General features: G+C 40.5%; 1 protein-coding gene and 1 pseudogene across 1 annotated transcript; one reads left to right on the top strand and one right to left on the bottom strand.

The window, feature by feature from the left end:
• Positions 1-2,803: 2,803 nt before the first annotated feature.
• Positions 2,804-4,760, bottom strand: LOC121959675 (EKC/KEOPS complex subunit Lage3). The gene is made up of 3 exons (XM_042509122.1): positions 4,689-4,760; positions 3,466-3,597; positions 2,804-3,107 (listed from the first exon to the last, which is right to left on the bottom strand). The coding sequence occupies exons 1-3, from the start codon at positions 4,736-4,738 to the stop codon at positions 2,993-2,995; spliced, it is 297 nt and encodes a 98-aa protein (XP_042365056.1). The 5' UTR covers positions 4,739-4,760; the 3' UTR covers positions 2,804-2,992.
• A 2,372-nt stretch (positions 4,761-7,132) lies between these two features.
• Positions 7,133-20,999, top strand: LOC121960122 (annotated as a pseudogene).
• The last annotated feature ends 842 nt before the right edge of the window (positions 21,000-21,841 follow it).

Here is a 21,841-nt window from a genome sequence, read left to right as displayed (position 1 = left end):
GATTTTACTCATCCACAGAAAGACACCACACACACACACGCACGCACACGCACGCACGCACACACACGCACACACGCGCGCACACACACGCGCGCGTGTGCGCACACACACACACACACACACACACTTACACACACTTACACACGCACGCACACCCACACATCTGCAAAGTGCTTCAGCACGACCTAAAACACACACAGTTGTGTTTTTGGAGACACTCACCGTCTGAAGCTTTTTGTGAACCAGGTTCTCCTCTGAGTCCTCAACGAGCCGCTCCAGGTTCAGCTGTCCGGGTCCCAGTAGTCCATTTATCTTCTGTCCCAGTGTAACCAGTCCACTCGGCGTCTCTGTCCACTCGGTGTCTCTGTCCCAGTGTAACCAGTCCACTCGGCGTCTCTGTCCACTCGGCGTCTCTGTCCACTCGGTGTCTCTGTCCCAGTGTAACCAGTCCACTCGGCGTCTCTGTCCACTCGGTGTCTCTGTCCCAGTGTAACCAGTCCACTCGGCGTCTCTGTCCACTCGGCGTCTCTGTCCACTCGGTGTCTCTGTCCCAGTGTAACCAGTCCACTCGGCGTCTCTGTCCACTCGGTGTCTCTGTCCCAGTGTAACCAGTCCACAAACAGCAGAGCGTCCTCACAAACCTCAGTTCGCGCCAAAACTCACCTGTAGTCTCCAATAGCAGTTTTAGCCACACCCAGAATGCACCTGGTGTACGTCACCGCAGGTGCGTTTGATTTGGGTCACTGCGCGTGCAGGAGGGGCGGAGCACCTGTTTTTTTTTACCTGTCCGAGCCACCTCCAGTTACTTCAGAGTCACTGCTTCCTCACATTCTGTAGTTGTTTTTGCAAAACTGCGTTAAAAAATGTCACATTTTCAGATTTTCGTGCGCGTAGCCAAATAAACGCACGTGATAGGCTCAAACCTGTGATCATTTCAGAACAGGACGGATGTTGTGATAAATTCGTCTCGCATATAATCCACCTGGTGAACGCCCCTTCCCATAATCCTTCACTTTTATTGACCTACAGTACATTAATCTCTGCCACCGTCTCCGTTTGATCTAATGAAGGAAATTTACGGGATTTCAAAGGGGATCTGGTTTTAGTCCAGATCCAGTCCATCACAGCCTGTAATCAGCAATAAAACATGAATTCAGTCACATAATGAAGCTTTTTAATGAATTCTGTTCCTGAAGCTGATGATGATGAACAAAACTCTGCGTCACATGAATCTCTGCAAAAACGTCATTTAGGTTTTACCAAACATCAACAGAGCGTATTTCCTCATAAATAAAGAGGATCATAATCATGAGCAGAATAAAATATCTAAAAATCAACATTCATGTTTTCCCTAAAAAAAAATCACAGCCAGGAGCTGAAATAACAGAAATAAACAGAAGAAATGAACACGTGATGTGTTTATTATAAAGGTTTGTGACACAGATTTCCACAACTCCCAAAACTGTTTAAGTATATTTAGTTTTCCAAAACTTTTCCAGGCTGGGGACTGCAGTTTGCAAATTCCATGACTTTTCCAGGTTTTAAATGCCTGTTGAACTCTTTTCTTGAAGCAGACAGATCCACACAGGCAGAGGTTTGAGTTTCCACATTTATTCTGTTTAACTCCAAAGACGAAACGTTTCAAATGAAGAAATCGATCTGAGCTTCAACTCTCTGAAGAAATTATTCTGTCTGCATTTAGAAAATTACTGCCACCGTTTCAGAGTAACACGACACTTTTATCTGATCTGAAAGTTTGATTATAACTCTTCATCTCATTTTCATCTCTCCTCCTCTGATCACCGTCAGAGACAAAAAACACCCGAAATACACTTTCACTTGTTAAACATAAAAATCTGAAGTTTCTGTTTCTCCAGCTGCTCTGAGACAAAAACCTATTGAATATTTCTTTTTTTATCATTTATTGCCCTCTGCTGGTGTAAAAGTCACCTGAAACCAAAGAGTTTGACACTGAAGGCACTAAATATAACAGGATTTATCACATTTTTGATCAGTTTCCAGGACTTTGAGGCAGATTTTAAAGATTCTCTGAAACGACCATCGATACTCGTCATCTGTTCTTTTTCATTCAATATTTAACAGCTTAAAAATAATGAATTCAGAGCAGGATTAGAAAAGAATATTTAAATATAATTTATATAATATTTAAAGATAACTTAGGGACTGTTGTCAAATCATTTTTCAAGTGCTGTGGAGGAACTTAAGTTTTTTATTTTGTCTTTAGGGGAGGGACCTACAACTTTAAAAGGCTGTATTTTGTGTTTATCTGAAGGATTTTTGAAGAAAAAAATAGTGGGGTTTTTTTTGGGCAATTTTTGTCGAATATTGTCGATTTCTTTTCCTTTATAATTTCTTGGTGGTCTATTTTCCAAAAAAACTGAGCAATTTTTTAAAAGAAAAAAAAGTTTTGGTCTTTTAACCTCGTCAGTGATTTTAAAGAAAAATGCATTTTATAGATTTCCTGAACAAATGAAACGTGATTTTCACGCTCGTCTCTCGGCCTGTCCGACTCTCTCTCTCACACACACACACACACACACACACACACACACACACACACACACACATATTTTCAGGGTTTATTTCACTTTTGGTTGTTTCTGTTGTTTAAATACAATCGTACCTCATATTCTCATTTTACTGATTTTAGTTACTTTTTAATTAATTTTTATTTTCATTTTCTGCGTCAGAATGACAAATATCAAATATCTCCAAAATGCAGATCTTTCTTTGATTTTATTTTATTTATTTTTTTTACAAAGAAAGTACAAAAAAAATCCAGCTGCAGTAAACGTTTGTTTAACCCTTTGTTAAACATCAAAACGCCCCAAAAACACTTCAGCTCACAGCTGAAGCTGCTCAGACTTTCCAGTCACACTTTGAGTCCGTTTTTTCTGTTTTATTTTTCTGAGGCTGAAACGTCCCGAAGAGGACAGGACACTGAAGACCGTCCTGAAGCTCGTGTCCGTCCTCACTGGGACACCGGGGGACCAAACGCCTCCATCGTCTCCATGACGAGCGACAGGTGATCCAGAAACGAGCTGACCGACACCCGCAGGATCCGAGCCTCGTCTGCGCTCCACCTCCTGACACAAACACACGAAGAAGAACACGTTAACCCTTTAACAGCCGCACCGCCGACACGCGTCTCTGGGAAAACTGGTCCGACGTCTTAAAAATGATGGAAAAGGACGATGAGTGACAAATGTCCCAAAAATCGCAAGAAATGAGACGATTTAAAAAAAAAATAATTAAATAAAACTGTCCAGAAAACTATGTTTATAATAATCATAATTTTATATTTTAAATTATATAAAATATTTTTTTAAATATAATTTTTCATTAATTTTCTTGTAGTTTTTAATAATTTCTTCCCAAATTTTTGGGACATTTCTTTCAAAGTTAAAATAAAAAAAGGTTAAAGTGAAATAAACGTGTCCTCACGCGGACAGCGTGCTGCCGGTCACCGTCAGCTGCTTGCTGATGCCGCCGCCTCTCCTCGGCTCGCGGTCCGGAGACAGCGAGCGCAGAGCGGCGACGGCCTCACGGGACGACGGGAAGGGGACGTCCAGAGAGCTGCAGGACGGTCAAGGAGGGACACGGACAGTGTCTCTTTACCCGAAAACCCACCGCGTCTCCGTCCTCACCCTCACCGGTTCACTTTTCACTGAGTTTAAATTTATTTTAGTTCAGTTTCAGTTTTTATACATCAAAGTATTACAGTAGGTTGTTTTTTTTTGTTTGTTTTTTTGGGACATGGAGACAGTGGACAGTTTCATACTGGTAATATAGCGAAAAAATAAACCTGAAATCAATCAGTTAATTTGGAGGTGATGTACTCTAACTTTAAAAAAATAAGCTCTACTGGTTGAATAATTTGGCAGTGTTGTATTGTTGTCAAAAAAAAAAAATCTAACTAAAAAAACGACAACTTCCCCGCATGAAACTGATCAATTATTTCTGTAGTATTATAGTATTATACTGCAGTATTATAGTATTCTAGATGAAAAATAAATAAATTTAAAGTTAAAGTTAAGTTAATCGATTATTTTGGTTATGATAAAAAAAAAAAAACAACCTGAAATTGATCAATTATTTCGTCAGAGATTTATTTTATCTTAAAAGCTGAAACTGAAATTAATTCCTGTTCTTTTTAATTTATTTTTATTAATTTTCAGTTTTTTGTTTTCCTTTAAGGATATTGTTTTATCTGATTTTCAGATTATTAAAATATTTTCAACAACAAAATGCTTCTCAAAATCAAGCTTTAAAATATATATTACAATTATTTTCTACTTTAAGTTTAACCAACATCAGTCCTTATCATAAATATCAAATATTCAGGTTTTTTTTAGAAAATTAATTTTCAGGTTTTTGTCGTGATGCTGTTTTTAGATTAAAGAAAATGTTTTTTTTATAAACTACACGCTGAGAAGATTTTTTAAAAATGTTTTCAGACACTAATAAAGTAAAGATGAGTGGTGTTTTTGTGGATCAGAAACGTCGGTTTGAATATTTCAGAGATTTTTCGCCTCAAAAGTCTGAATGTAAATAAATCATAAATCATGATAACGGCTAACAGCTGTTTTCATCCATATCTGTGAAAACAAACTTAAAAACTCAAAAATGAGTAAAATCATTCAAACTGATCTGATATTAAAGGATACAACTGCAGTTTCCCGGGCTCGTGGTTTCTGTCTCCGTCTGTCGCCGCCATCGTGTCTGTTGTTGTTGTTGTTAGGAAGCTTCCGGTGAAGAAGAAGAAGAACTTCCGGTTCACAGATTTAAAAACAGAGATGACGCGCTGCTGCCGCCGAGCGGCGGAGCGAAGAACTACAACTACAAACTACAAACTACAAACTACAAACTACAACTACAAACTACAACTACAACTACAACTACAAACTACAACTACAACTGAATCTGAATTACAAAAAATAAGAATAGGACAATAATGATAAAAAAAAAAATAATTAATAATTAATTATAGAGACCAACTTACTATTAATAAAACTAACTTACAATTAATAAATATTTAATTATACGTTATTAATTATAAAGACCAACTAACAAGACTTAACTACAAATTATTAAAACACATTATTAAACACACTTATGACACATTCAAACTCACAAAGTACAGACATTAAATGATCTGTCTGTTTCATTTTATTACTGCTAATATTTTTGTAAATTATAAATAATTGATTATAAAGACTAAGACACAATTTAAATATTGAGGATGCATATATTTTGTTATGAAATACAACTTATGAGAAGTATTACATAAATAAACTTTATGACTTTATTTCAGGAGACATGTTTCGCAGCAATATAATATAATATAATATAATATATAATATAATATAATATAATATAATATAATATAATATAATATAATATAATATAATATAATATAATATATATAAAACACTACTACCACTAAAAATAATTAACTATGTAAATAAATAAATAATTATAAGCTGAATAACGGACGACGTCAGTTTCCAGAATTTCAGCATAAAATCCTCGGCGGGGCTTTTATTTTGTAGGAGCGCTGTCAAACTCAGCTGTGCGCGTGCTCGCGTCTCGTGGATCTCGCTCTCCGCTCCGCTCCGTCCTGCTGCTGATGTTTGTCTCTGGAGACTCAGGCCGGTTTGATTTCTGATCAGCTGTGACATTTATTGATCACAGATCTGAGATCCGGATCAGAGTCCGAGGAGCCGCTCTGATCATCGATCCGGACTTCACCTGAAAAAAGTGAGTACAGCTTTAATTTACGGAGCAGCTGCAGATTACACACCGAAAACTACACACGGCACAGTTATACTGCAATAATACATTTTTACTGAGTACTTTTACTCGTCAAATTGATCAGTTTATGAACTGATAATTAATTTCAACTAAACCAAACCAGAGCAGCAAAGTGGCTTGATTTGTTAAAACAAATTTTAAAAATTAAAAAAATTGAGAGAAATCACCCAAAAATAAGCATAAAATTGGTAGACTTTTTTTTCCCCAGGAAAATAACCTGAAAATTATCACACACAAGAGAAAAGGAAAAAGTTAAAAAAAAAAAAAAAAACAACAACAAACAAACAAGGAAATTACATTAAAAGTGCTTAATAATAATAATAATAATAATAAATAATAATAATAATAATAATAATAAGTCTTGTAAAGGGGCATCCTACAGCATGACCTGGGAAAGAAGCCCCGTCAAATTTTGACTTTACTCTAATTTTATCCACAATAAAAGCCACATATGACAAACAGCAATTATTTATTATTATTATTTTTAATGATTTTATTTCATTTATTTATTTTTTGGCAGTTTGACCCAAAGGTCAAAGTGCAGATGTTACAATATTTCTCTGTAAAACAGAAAAAAATGAAAATACAAAAGTTCCTTGATTACAGCACTTGAGTAAAAGTACTTAGTTACTCTGCACTGCCGTGTCCCCTCTGTCCCCCGTACAGTCCCTCTGTCCCCGCGTGTGGACATGGCGGTGTGTAAGAGCGGCGGCACGCTGCGGGACCTGCAGCTGGCTCTGCAGCTGAAGATCGAGGAGCTGCGTCAGAGAGACTCTCTGATCGACGAGCTGGAGCTGGAGCTGGACACCAAAGACGAGCTGATCCGGCAGCTGCAGGTGGAGCTGGACCGACACCGCCGCGCCTCGCAGCACGCGGCCGGCGCTGCCGCAGACGCGCCCAGCGCAGGTGGGTCTGGAGGACGCGTCCTCTTTCAAAATTAACAAAAATTTTTGAAGAAAAAAATCTGCAAAACAATAAATTAGAAAAAAGTCAAAACATTTTTAAACATCACAAAAAATGTTTTAATTGCCAAAACTTTCAGAAAACATACGAAAAAAAACCCTAAAAAAAACTGAAAAAATCATTATAATATTTAAAGTGGTAAAATAAATATAAAATACAGCCACTGAAAGGCGTGTCCCTCGCCCAGCGTTTAAAGAATTATTTTACAAACTTCCTCCTCTTTTATAAATAACTAACAGTCCCTAATAAGGATTTAAAAAGCCTGGATACAGAGGACCACAAACCGTCTCCAAACCTGCAGGAAGACGCTTTTTTTTTTGGGAGGTGATGAATCATGAAGTGCCGGCCTAAAAATAACCTCACAGGAGCGTTTTATTATAAATTCATGATGCAGCCGCACACTCGACTTCTGTTTTAAAATCTGCTCCTGAAGACGGATCTCACTTAAATGCATTTCATTTACACTTAAATAAATAAACTTGTATTTTAACTCTAAAATTCCTCCAGTTTGTTACATTTCCAAAAAGACGTTCAAAGAACCCAAAAAATATAACAAGTGATTTCACGAATTTAGTCGATATTTACAGTCAGCCCTGTTTTCAACACGTGGACTCACTTCAGTTTTACTGGTTTTTTAAGCGTTTGTACGTTTGTTGTGACCTCTTATCCCGACCTGACCTTTGTCTGTGTGTGTGTGTGTGTGTGTGTGTGTGTGTGTGTGTGTGTGTGTGTGTGTGTCAGCGGCGGCGGCTCAGACTCGGGTGGCGCCCGACGAGACTCAGCGCACAAAGAGACAGGCGATTCTGCAGAGCCCACAGCGCTGGACCCCTCGCAGCTCACCGACGTCACACTCAAGAGCTACTGCAAGAGCAAACAGTGAGCGTGCACGCACACACACACACACACACACACACACACACACACACACACACACACACACACACACACACACACACACACTTTAACCCTTTAAAAACTAAGCAAACTGGTTTCTTTCTGTAAAAAAACAGCAGCAGAAGAGGCGAGCAACTTATCAAGAGATGGAGCAAAAATTTGCAAGAAAGTAGTAAAAAGTTAAAAGGAAATTTATCTGAAAATAAGACAAAACATCAAACAACAAAAATGAACCAAAAGTTACAAGAAAGTTTAAATAAGAAACATTTTCTTGACATTTCTTGCCAAGTTGCTCAAGTGAGCAAAACAATTTTAAAAAATACCAAGAAAATTCCCTAAAAACAAGCAACAAAAAAAGTAAAACTGAAGAAAATGACCTGACAAAAGTGCAGAAAATGAAAGAAGTATACTTTTTTTAAAAGTTCTCTAGTTTTTGATCATTTTCTAATAATTCTCCCCTCTTTTTTAAATAGTAAAGTTTTCACTTCTGCTAATTTCTTGCATTTTTTGGGAAAGTTTTGCCTTTTTTCCCCATGTTTTCCGTTTTCTCAGGCTTCAAAGGGTTAAATGTTTGTGAAAGGTGGATCTGGGGGTTAAAGGGTTAACGCAGACACACACCTGGACTGAAACATTTGAGCTTTTGGTTGTTTTTTTAGGTCCAGTGAGCTGATCCAGAGAGCGCTGATGGACAACGACTTCATGAAGCACCTGGAGCACGCGCAGGTAACCACAGCTGCTTTCTCACGCCGTCTTTTTCACGTGACGGGATTTTTCAAACACGTTTTGTGTTTTTTTCGGCTCGTTTGTTCAGATCGTCACCATCATGGACTGCATGCACCCCACCAGTCTGACCCAAGGCTGCTGCGTGATCCAGGAGGGAGACGACGGCTCCACCGTCTACGTCCTGGAGGGTGAGCTCCTCGCCGTCGCTCGCTGTCGCTCGCTGTCGCCCGGCGTCGCCCGGCGTCGCCCGGCGTCGCCCGGCGTCGCGCCCGGCGTCGCCCGGCGTCGCCCGGCGTCGCCCGGCAAAAGCTATTTAACAAGCGTTTCAAACTCCCTCATGTTTCGGAGAAAGCAATGACAAATTTGGCGAAAAAATGTTCAAAATGACCAAAAAACGAGGAAAATTGTCTATAAAAAGTATTTATCATCAATCTGTCGTTAAAATTATATTACAGTAAAACAGACATCATTTTTAAAAATTATCTGCACTTATTTTGGTCATTTTATGGTTTTATTTTATTTTTTGTAAATTTCTTGATTTAATTATTATAATTACTATGAACTATTTGAGCTACATATTTATTCATTACTGTGTTTTATTTTACATTTTTCTTTTTTCCTGCTGTGCTTCTGGTGATTTTTTTGTAGCTCGTAACTTAAAACTTCTGTTTTGGAAAGAAATGAGGTGAAGTTCACGTCCTCTGAGAGAAAACAGCGTCTGCTGATCACAGCCTGACTCTGTGCTTTTTTGGGAGGCACGGTGAGAAATTTTGGTACAAACATTGTGGCGTGATGTTTTTAGTGATGCTGCCTTCTGCTCTGCTTTTTGCTCCTTTAACCCTTTGAAATCTGAAATGACATCACTTTTCTTGTAATGCATTCAGACGCCGATGAGCAGATCTGTTTTATTTTTTTAAATAAATAAAATAATTATTTAATTTTTATTTTATAAAATTGATATAATTTTTTAAAGCATTTTTTCAGGTCATTCATAGTCTTAAAATTTCTGAAAATTAATGAATATTTGATTTTTATGATCAGGACTGATGTTGGATAAAACAACGATTCTAATGAAAGTAGAAAATAATAATAATGTAAAAAATTTTTGAAACCTTGATTTTGAAAAGCACATTTTGTGTGCAGAGGAATACGAGTGTGTGTGATATTAAAGCAGGCGCTAAGGGGTTAAGAAAGCAACATAAAGTAATTAAGAAAGCAGTTTAACAACATGCAAACATTATTTTTAGGAGACGAGGTCGTCCCTACACTCAGTCGCTGCATTTAGAGAAGACATTTCCCCCGGGATCAATTCAGTATTTCTGATTCTGACATTTTATTCGTTAAAAAAAAAGAAAATTACCTTCTGAAGTGGTGTAAAACACACTCATCTGTGTGTGTGTGTGTGTGTGTGTGTGTGTGTGTGTGTGTGTGGTGTTCGCAGAGGGGATGGTGGAGGTGACGAAACAAGGAAAGAAACTGTGCACCATCGGCCCGGGGAAAGTGTTCGGAGAGCTGGCCATCCTGTACAACTGCACCCGCACAGCCACTGTAACAGGTACACACACACACACACACACACACACACACACACACACACACACACACACACACACACACACACACACACACCATCCATCAGAGCTGAAATACAGTCAGCTGTGAGGAAACATTTTCCTCCTCTAACAAACAGAGACGGAGCTGAAGGTCAAACTCAGTCTCTTTGAAAGTCTCTCTGAAAAGGCACGAACGGCTGACTGAAACAGCAAACATCATCCTAAAATCCCAAAATGTCCTCAGATCTGAGATGTACAAAAGTAAGAGAAATGTTTTGAAATCCTACAAACATCCTAGAATCCGAAAATGTCATAAAAATGTCCTGAAATCCAGGAAATGTCCTAAACATTTCCTAAAATCCTAAAAATGGTCTAAAATCCTGAAAATGGTCTAAAATCCTGAAAATGGTCTAAAATCCTAGAAACCTCCTTAAATCCTAAAAATGTACTAAAATTCCAAAATGTACTAAAATCCTAGAAACGTCCTAAAACCCCACAATCACCTAAAATCCAAAAAATATCCTAAAATCCAAAAAATATTTTGGAAATCCTAATCCTAAAATGTCCCGAAATCGAAAATCGAAATCGAAAACGTTCTAAAATCCTAAAAATGCTCTTAATCCTAAAAATGTCCCAAAATACTGACTGAACATTTTCAGCTCAGGTTTCACAGATTTTAGGGACATGAAGCATTTTAAGAAACTCAAAGATATGACATCATCAGTGACATCATCAGTCATCAATGACATCATCAGTGACATCATCAGTCATCAATGACATCATCTGACAATGACATCTGTCTATCTGTCTCCGTCTGTCTGTCTGTCTCCGTCTGTCTGTCTGTCTCCGTCTGTCTGTCTGTCTGTCTGTCTGTCTCCGTCTGTCTGTCTGTCTCCGTCTGTCTGTCTCCGTCTGTCTGTCTCCGTCTGTCTGTCTGTCTGTCTGTCTGTCTGTCTGTCTGTCTGTCTGTCTCCGTCTGTCTGTCTCCGTCTGTCTGTCTGTCTGTCTGTCTGTCTGTCTGTCTGTCTGTCTGTCTGTCTCCGTCTGTCTGTCTGTCTGTCTGTCTGTCTGTCTGTCTGTCTGTCTGTCTGTCTCCGTCTGTCTGTCTGTCGTCTCCATCTGTCCGTCTGTCTCCGTCTGTCCGTCTGTCTCCGTCTGTCCATCTCCGTCTGTCTGTCTCTGTCTGTCCTGTCTCTCGTCTGTCTGTCCGTCTCCATCTGTCCGTCTGTCTCCGTCTGTCCATCTCCATCTGTCTGTCTCCGTCTGTCTGTCTCTGTCTGTCCGTCTGTCTGTCTGTCTGTCTGTCCGTCCGTCTGTCTGTCTGTCCGTCTGTCCCGTCTCCGTCTGTCCGTCTCCGTCTGTCTCTGCAGCTCTGACGGACATTAAGCTGTGGGCGATCGACCGACAGGGTTTCCAGACCATCATGATGAGAACTGGTCTCATCAAACACTCCCAGTACACAGACTTCCTGCGCAGGTAAACACACACACACACACACACACACACACACACACACACACACACACACACACACACACACACACACACACACACACACACACACACACACACACACACTGCTGTCCACATGACTCACTGAGGTCTGTCCCCGCAGCGTCCCCTCCTTCCAGTCTCTACCTGAGGACGTCCTCAGTAAACTGGCGGACGTTCTGGAGGAGGTGAGATTTCTATGCTTCTATAAAAAGACGGTGGACGCTGAGCGTCCGTCTCTGCCGTCTGTCCCTCCAGCCGACACAAACAAAAGCTGCGTCCACTGACTCACGTCTCGTGTCTGTCCTCAGACTCATTACAGCGACTGTGATTACATCATCCGTCAGGGCGCCACGGGAGACACGTTCTTCATCATCAGCGAAGGACAGGTGAGGACGAGCGACAGGTGTCCTCTGTGGGTCCACTGGAGCTGCTGTCTTCACGCAGCCCGTCCACCTCCCAAATTTTATTTTCAACAGAGAAAAATGTGTGTGAAGTCCTCGTGAGTATGGAGGGAACATTTCACTCGCTTGGGGGACACTTTCTCAAAAGACCAGGGGCAGATTTTAGGACATTTCTCAGATTTAAGACGTTTCTAGGATTTGTGGACATTTCTCAGATTTTAGAATGTTCCTATGATTTTAGGACATTTCTATGATTTTAGGACATTTCTATGATTTTAGGACATTTCTATGATTTTAGGACATCTCTGGGATTTTAGGACATTTCTTGGATTTTGCAGAATTTTAGGAAAATTTTAGGATTTTAGGAAATTTCTCAGATGTTAGGACGTTTCACAGATTTTAGGACATCTCCAGGATTTTAGGACATTTCAAGAATTTTGGACCTTTCTAGGATTTTCCAGAATTTTAAGAAATTTTAAGGGATTTTAGGACATTTCTTAGATTTTCAAATAGAATTTTAGACATTTCATGGATTTTAGGACATTTTTAGGATTCTTGGATGTTCCCAGAATGTTGGGACATTTTGGGGGGATTTTAGGATGTTTTCTCTGATTTTGGGACATTACAATAACAGGAGAGCTTTCAGAACAGTCACACATTTACATCACTGTACGAAATATTGTGTCTGTCACGTGGACAGGTGAAAGTGTCCCAGCAGAACTCACGCGGTGACGAGCAGGTGACGGTGAAGACGCTCTCTAAAGGAGACTGGTTCGGAGAGCAGGCTCTGAAAGGGTGACACACACACACACACACACACACACACACACACACACACACACACACACACACACACACACAGAGAACGTTATATTTCATCGTTCGTACTTTAACGAATGTCTTTGATGGATTTCTTTAAATGCTGTAAATGTGTCTCACGGTGGCCGTTTTATGTCAGTCATCGTGCGTTAAAATCCTTCACAAAACATGGAGACATAAAGTCCCAACGTCCTAAAACGAGACGATAATTAAGTCTCAATGTCCTCAAGCAGGACAATAATGTCGTGCAAATGTCCTCAAACAAGTACTTCCTAATGAACTATTGCTAAAATTTGTCAAATCAATGTGAAAACATCATTAATCCTAAATAAGTTTCAACCATAAAATCTGATCAGGTTTGTTTCGGCGAGACGACACAAAAAAGTGTCCACGAACGAGGACAGCAGGTCTAACTTCAGCAGAATGAAGGTGCAGTAAACTGAAGACAGGACGTCCAGGGTCTCCAGTATTTTGGGGACTTGAACTTGTGACAGACCGTTTGAACACCGTGGACAGTGAGAACGTCTCCCCGCCGCAGTCCAACAAACTGAGCCTGTTTCTGATGTCTCCGTCCTCTGTGCAGGGAGGACGTTCGAACAGCCAGCGTCACGGCTGTGGGCGACGTCACATGCCTGGTCATCGACAGAGAGTGAGTGAAGGTCTTTGTTGAGCGTGAACATCAGTTTTTCATGCGGCGGCGGCGTCTGCGGCCCGCTTTAAGAGACGTCTTTGTTTCCAGGTCGTTCAAACAGCTGATCGGAGGGCTGGATGACGTCAACAACAAGCAGTACGACAGCGACGAGGTCAAAGCCAAGTGAGTGTCTGAGTGTTTGTGGCTGGTTTAGTGGTTTATGTAACAGCCGGTCGGACGAACGCTGTGAAACGTTCAGAAGTCGACCTTTTTTCAGCTCTTGACCCCTTTTTTCAAACACGCACATCGTTATGTAAACGCAGTTTTAAACAGCTGAGTCACTTTTATACAAGCGTGAAGAAGTACTTTAACGAGGGACGGACCAAAAGTACCTTCAGTACTTCTCAACCTGGATCCTGTTTTCCTGTTTTTGGTGAAGGACTGAGAGCAGCCGAAAAACAGAAGCTGAACCACGACGCCACATCAGTGTGTGTCTGACGTAAATACTCAAGCTGCTGTGCTCGAGTGACGGGAGGCCAGGATTTAAGACACGTCTCAGATTTGAGGACGTTTCTCTGATTTTAGGATGTCTGGTTATAAGATGGCTCTAAGTTTCTGGGATCCTGGTGTATTTCTTTCTAACTAAGGACATTTCTAGGATTTAATTTAATCATTTTATCATCATAAATCACACTTCTCCACTTCTCCTTGGTTCGTCTTCGCTCTGCCCCAACTATCACCAACTCTGGGTTGGTTAAGATTAACCCTTAATTCACCCAGGTCGAAAATAAATATGCTGGCTCTCTCACTTCCTCACGGTTTTTCCTTTGTTTGAACTTTGACCGGAGCTGCAGGCTTCTTAGAAATTTGGTCAAACTCGGTGCTACGTGTGGTTGTAAACTGGAGTCCTGATGTCCTGTTTCTGGTCTGAAGGAGTCCTCCGTGATTTCAGCGTGTCCTCTGCTCTCTGCAGCCTGCAGGCGGAGGCAGATTTCTTCTCCAGCGTGTCGCTGACTGATCTGAACATCATCTGCACTTTGGGGATGGGAGGCTTCAGTCGGGTGGAGCTGGTGAGTTTCTGAGTTTCTTTAACCCTTTAACAGTCACAACAGGAAAGGCCTTTGCAAAAAAATATACTATATTATAGACAGGCATCACCAACTGGCAGACCGTGGTCCGGATCCGGACCAAAACTTCGTCCTATCCGGACCCGTGTCCAAGTTCTAATAAAGTGTGGGTGCAGTGTGCAAACATGTCCGACAGTCCACCCGAGCACGGACACGAAAAAAAGCAAAATAATCATTCATTAATCCTAAAGGAAAAATGTTCAGTTTATCATGATTCTGATTTCAGGAGATGAGGTTCGGACCTTTGCTGGGAGGAAATTTTAGCAACTGGACCTGTTTGAATTTTAGTTGAATATCCCTGTTACAGACTGTTGAATGAGTTAACAAAATGCTTCAAATTAATTAAGAAAAAACATTTTCTCAGTATAATGCACTTTAAAAAAAAGTGCAAAAGTCAATGTATTATAATAGAAATCTGAAAATAAAAGTAACTCCATACAATAAAAATATTAAGTATATAAAAAATAAATATTTTTCTTTTATATATAAAAATGAATCTAGTAAAAAAAAAAGTCTGAAAAAAATAAAAGAAAAAAAGGTGACTTCATACAATAGACATAAAAATCAATAAACAAAAATAGATACAAATAAAAATAAACCTAGTAAAGAAACTATGAAATATATGGTAAAAATGTAAATGTTGTGTGATAAAAATCTGAAAGTAAAAGTAACAAATATAAAAAGATCAACAAATAAATACAAATAATAATGAATCTAGTTACAAAATCTGTATAAAATGAATGGTAGAAAAAAGTCAGTTTAATATAATATAAATAGAAGTGAAAAGAATCAGAATCAGTATAATCAAAAAAAACAAAACCACATTGTATAAAAACATCCGTATAAAAATGAAATTGGGTTGGACTCACAGTGCCTGTTAAAGGGTTAAACATCTTTTTTTTGTCTGATTTGTGTTTGTGCGTTCAGGTGCAGCTAAAGAACGACCCCACGCGCTCCTTCGCCCTCAAAGTGTTGAAGAAGCGTCACATCCTGGACACCAGACAGCAGGGCCACATCCTGTCAGAGAGCGCCAAATCATGATGGAGGCTCACAGTCCGTTCATCATCAGGTCACGTTTCAAAAAAGACTCTCGGCCTCATGATTTAAATCTCCGGTTTCATTTCCTTCAGAACAGCGTGACGTTCACCCAGTAAACTATGATCCCGCCTGTATGATCTGTGCTGTGGCTACCTTGTGATTCGAAAGCTGTGGCGTCCTCGGGTTCTCCGTCCGCTTCGCCACGATTTCACCGTCTCGTCCACATTTGGTCACGTCCGGCTCCAAACTCTGAGCTGCAAAAAAAACACCCACAAACCAAAGAGTGACATCACAGTGGACATGTGCATTCACATTTACAGTCTCTGGATGAAAAATAGTTTGTTTCCACGTAATAAGTTTTTCATTTTAATCCAAAGAGTCCAGATTATTTTAGCAGAAGACTTTTTCACATAAATTGTTCTTTTAAACGTAACTTTAAACCGCCGTCCTCCTGCAGGCTGTATCGGACTTTCAGAGACGCCAAATATCTGTACATGCTGCTGGAGGCGTGTCTGGGAGGAGAGCTGTGGACGCTGCTAAGAGACAGGTGTGTGGACAGACACAGGTGTGTGGACAGACACAGGTGTGGGACAGACACAGGTGTGGGACAGAGACAGGTGTGTGGACAGACACAGGTGTGTGGACAGACACAGGTGTGGGACAGACACAGGTGTGGGACAGAGACAGGTGTGTGTGACAGACACAGTGTGTGTGACAGACACAGGTGTGTGGACAGACACAGGTGTGTGGACAGACACAGGTGTGTGGACAGACACAGGTGTGTGGACAGACACAGGTGCGTGGACAGACACAGGTGTGGGACAGACACAGGTGTGGGACAGAGACAGGTGTGTGGACAGACAGGTGCGTGGACAGACACAAGTGTGTGGACAGACACAGGTGCGTGGACAGACACAGGTGTGTGGACAGACACAGGTGCGTGGACAGACACAGGTGTGTGGACAGACACAGGTGCGTGGACAGACACAGGTGCGTGGACAGACACTGGTGCGTGGACAGACACAGGTGTGTGGACAGACAGGTGTGTGGACAGACAGACACAGGTGCGTGGACAGACACAGGTGCGTGGACAGACACTGGTGCGTGGACAGACACAGGTGCGTGGACAGAGACAGGTGTGTGGACAGACACAGGTGCGTGGACAGACACAGGTGTGTGGACAGACACAGGTGCGTGGACAGAGACAGGTGTGTGGACAGACACAGGTGCATGGACAGACACAGGTGTGTGGACAGACACAGGTGTGTGGACAGACACAGGTGCGTGGACAGAGACAGGTGTGTGGACAGACACAAGTGCGTGGACAGACAGGTGTGTGGACAGAGACAGGTGTGTGGACAGACACAGGTGTGTGGACAGAGACAGGTGCGTGGACAGACACAGGTGTGTGGACAGAGACAGGTGTGTGGACAGACACAGGTGTGTGGACAGACACAGGTGTGTGGACAGACACAGGTGCGTGGACAGACACAGGTGTGTGGACAGACACAGTGCGTGGACAGACACAGGTGTGTGGACAGAGACAGGTGCGTGGACAGACACAGGTGCGTGGACAGACACAGGTGTGTGGACAGACAGACACTGGTGTGTGGACAGACACAGGTGCGTGGACAGACACAGGTGCGTGGACAGACACTGGTGTGTGGACAGACACAGGTGCGTGGACAGACACAGGTGCGTGGACAGACACAGGTGTATGGACAGAGACAAGTGTGTGTGTGTGGACAGACACAGGTGTGTGGACAGACACAGGTGCGTGGACAGAGACAGGTGCGTGGACAGACACTGGTGTGTGGACAGACACAGGTGCGTGGACAGACAGGTGCGTGGACACAGGTGCGTGGACAGACACAGGTGCGTGGACAGACACAGGTGTGTGGACAGACACAGGTGCGTGGACAGACAGGTGTGTGGACAGAGACAGGTGCGTGGACAGACACAGGTGTGTGGACAGACACAGGTGTGTGGACAGACACAGGTGCGTGGACAGACAGGTGTGTGACTGTCGTCTCTGCTGCAGGGGTTCGTTCGATGACGGCATCACTCGTTTCTACACGGGCTGCGTCATCGAGGCGTTGGCGTTCCTGCACTCCAGAGGGATCATCTACAGAGACCTCAAACCGGAGAGAACATCATCCTGGACCACCGAGGATACGCCAAGCTGGTGCGCACACGGCTTTATCACATGTATTTTAACCCTTTAAACGGGAGCAAATTTTGACTTTGTGCACAACAAAAGGGAGAACGAACTGAACAATTTAACAAAACATGGTCCAAAAATTAGCAAGAAATTAGTTAAAGAGAGCTCTAAGAAAAAATACCTGAAATAAAGATTTTAAAAAAGAAGAAAAGAACCACAAAAAAAAATGAAAAAATAAAATAAAATAAAATAAATTATTATGAATTATGAATAGAATTTTCTGTATATTTTCCCCATTTTTGATGTTCTCCTTTAAAAAAAATGCAGGTCTTTTTTTGTCATTTATTACTCATTGTTTGTAATGTGTGGGGACATTTCTTGCCAGGTTGCTCACTGCCATTTGTCCCTGTGTTTTCCTGAGACAGCACCAGGTTTCAAAGGGTTAAAGGACGCTGGTCAGATGTTTCATCAGGGTTTCTTCAGCTTAAGGCAAATAAAAAATTAAAATTATTTAGGACTTTTTTTAAATGCCCTTTGGTATGAAATTTAAGACAAATTTTACAGTAACAAAACCTGAAATATAAAATAAATAAAATAAAATAAAATTACAGAAGAACTATGAACCAACATTTTTTTAATATAGAGTTGAGAACAATTTTGCCTAAAATTGAATAAGTCCAGTGTTTATTGTTGAGTTTTATGACTGATTTTGTGTGTGGGGTTATTCCTCTCCTTTAACTCCCACACTAAAGTTTAAAAAGAGGGATTTGGCAAATTAAAAAAAAAAAGTTACCAATAAGTTTAAGATTATAACGCAATTTATAAAATCCTAATAATGTCTTGCATTTTTAAGACTTCTGAAAGACTGATTTCAAACATTTTAGCACCAGTTAAGGCCTAATTTGGAGAGAGATGAATTCAAAGACTTTCAAGACTTTTTAAGGACCGGCACAAACGCTGCTTTCACAAAGACAATATTCACACGGTCTCTTCTGCTCAGGTGGACTTCGGCTTCGCTAAGAAGGTGGGTCTGGGGAAAGAAGACGTGGACTTTCTGTGGGACCCCCGAGTACGTGGCCCCTGAGATCATCCTGAACAAAGGCCACGACAGCTCGGCGGACTGCTGGTCTCTGGGGATCCTGGTCTTTGAGCTGCTCAGCGGCAGGTGCAGCAGCAGGTTTCCATGAATCAGGAGCCGTGTGTGTTCAGTAAAAACAGATATTCAGTGAACACACAGATGATGCACAGAGAGTAAGGCGCTTATTCACGTATGAAACATTTAAATTAGCTCGTTATCTGAAGAAACCACGGGAGACGAGAAAACAAGCTCCTCGTCAAGACAAACTGTAGATTTGTAAAATTTATTTTTCACTGTGAAATTCCTTTTTTTTCCAGAATAATAGTCCTATTTTATTTTGTAACTTAATTCATTTTGTGCAGCGATTCTTTCTTTTTGCTGATATCTGTGACAGCTCTTTTAATCTCGTTTAATCCCACCTGAGCCGGAAAATAACTAACTGTCGGTATATTTTGATTTCTCAGGGCCGATACAGATACTGATTATTAGAAGTTAATGAGGCTGATAACCGACACCGATCTGGAACTGAAATTTCTGTAAAAAAATAAAATATAATAAACTTTAACACAAAACTTTGTTTAAATGCCTTTAGCAAATGTTTAATAAAAACTAAAAAATTTAAATTAAAAAAATTAATAAATAAAAATAGCTCCTCTTGTATCGCTCTGCACACAAAATGTGCTTTTTAAAATCGAGCTTTAAAAAAAAATTACACGTTAATTCTCTACTGTAAATGATTGTCATTATTTTTAATGTGTGAATGTAGGATCAGTTTCAGCTGAGTTTGCGCTTTCTGTCTCCAGTCCTCCGTTTTCAGGCTCTGACCCCATGAAGACGTACAACATCATCCTGAGAGGCATCGACATGATCGAGTTTCCCAAAAAGATCACCAAGAGCGCCCAACCTCATCAAGCGACTCTGCAGGTTGTTGTTTGCACCTTATGGCGAGATTTCTTTATCTCCTGAACAAAAAATGACCCCAAAACAGCAAAAAAAAAAAAAAAAAAAAAAAAGTTAAAAGAAATTGAAAATTAGCAAAAAAAAAGGCCCCAAAAGGTAAAAAACAAATGTGGAAATAACTTTTAAAAAGTGCGAATAAATTATCATAAGTATTGTTTCTTTACATTTTCCCAATTTTTGGATAATTTTCTAATATCTCTCATTTAAAAAATAATAATTTTCAGGTTGTTTTCTTGTACTTGCTCAGTGCCTTTTCCCACATTTCGTTCTGCTCAGGTTTCAAAGGTTTAACTCTTTGAAACCCGCAGCGACGTCACTTTTCTTGTGCTGCTTTCAGACGCCTCTCACGAGTTTTTCAATCTGTGAGCAAAATGGTGCAATTTCTTTCATAAACATTGAAGAAAAGGTAATGGGCAGCTTGGTAAGAAATAATTCACACATTTCAAGTAATTATAAGATTCAGAAAGAATTTTTTTTTTAAAAAAGCTAATGAAAAACTTTATTAATAATTCTGTTTCTTTATTCTTTTTTATTACATTTTATGTATTTTTTTAAACTCATTTTCAGGTAATTTTCTTTTTTTTCTTATATCTTGCTAATTGTTGAGTCATTTCTTCTTCTGTTCACTTCTTCCCACGTTTTTGAACAAAATCAAGCCAGTTTGCTTTCCCCTTTCTCCACGTGTTTGAGGAGAATGACACCTTTTTGCTCAGGTTTTTGAAGGGTTAAATACTTGTGAGAGGCGTCTGAATGAAGCACAAGAAAAAACAACATCCATACACATCTGCAGATGAAAGAGTGTGTGTTTCTCTCAGGGACAACCCTTCGGAGAGGCTCGGGAACCAGAAAAACGGAGCGAAGGACATCCAGAAACACAAGTGAGACAGCAGAGATGCTTATCGTCAGGGGATGAGTGCTTTTTTGTACCGTAGTCATGGCAACACGTCTTTGTCCTTCAGGTGGTTTGAAGGCTTCAACTGGGACGGCCTCCGGCAGGGGACCATCAGCTCTCCGTTCACGCCCACGGTGGGTCTCCTGCAGCGTCTCTGTGAGGAAAAACCACACAGACAAGAGCATTAACGTCCTGTTGTCTCTCACAGGTGGACGGACCGCTGGACAACAGCAACTTTGACTATTTCCCAGAGGACGGAGAAGACCCCCCTCCTGATGAAGAGTCCGGCTGGGACCTCGAGTTTTAGCGGGACCTGATTATGAACGAGTAATCCTTCAGAAAGAGGAAGTGAAGCCATAAAAAAGGAGACTTTAGTTTCGTGTGAATGTTTGTTTGTGACAGTTTTCTAATTCACAATCAAAATAAAGAGATCGACACTGTGAACTGTTTTTGTCCTTTTAGTCTCCATCAGGTGTCACAGTGCTAAAATAGCATCAAAATAGAGCTTGTTGATCAAAAACAGAGCCAGCGGAGGATCCCCCACACCCCCCACAGAGGTCCTGGATAAGACACTCATGTCCTAAAATCATTAAAATGTCCTGAAATCCATAAAATTTTCTGAAATGTGTTAAAATCCTAAAAGCGTCGAGATGCTATCCTAAAATGTCGTCAATTTCTGGAAATCTTTCAAATTTTCTAAAATGCTGGAAATCCTGTAAAATCCTACAAATTCCCTGAAATCCTACAAATGCTTTCAAATCCTACAAAAAATCCTAAAATCTTAGCAACTTCCAAAAATCCTGGAAACCCAAAATAATAGAAATGCCCTAAAATTTGTGTAAATAAATGTAAAGTCTAACCCAAATGAAAACCACTAAAACAAACTATAAAACTCTGATTTGTGGATGTTTCTCTCTTTCAGCCATCGCCCAAATTCTTATTATATTTATCGCAGGTATCAGCCCAGAAATGCACATCTGTGACAAACTGTGCAGCACATTTTTAACTGTTTACTGATGTTTCAGAGACTCAGTGATTGATTACTTTGAAAACATAAGTCACTAATTGATATAACCATTAGTTGCAGCTGTAATTCAGTCTCCTCTGAATGAATCTGTTGATGTTATCACCTCTACAGGAAATATGAAGCGGACACTGACAGCATTAATCTGACAGGAACACCTCAGCTTATCTTGCTTGGTAGAGAAACCACAGTCCTATAATTTTTAAACTTTCATCAGTTTCTCATCAAATAATCAGTTTCACAGAAAC

This window comes from Plectropomus leopardus, chromosome 20 (assembly GCF_008729295.1).
Source record: "Plectropomus leopardus isolate mb chromosome 20, YSFRI_Pleo_2.0, whole genome shotgun sequence".
Classification (NCBI taxonomy): Eukaryota; Metazoa; Chordata; class Actinopteri; order Perciformes; family Serranidae; genus Plectropomus; species Plectropomus leopardus.
The sequence above is the reverse complement of the archived record's forward strand: the minus strand, read 5'-3'. Positions and strand labels throughout refer to the sequence as shown.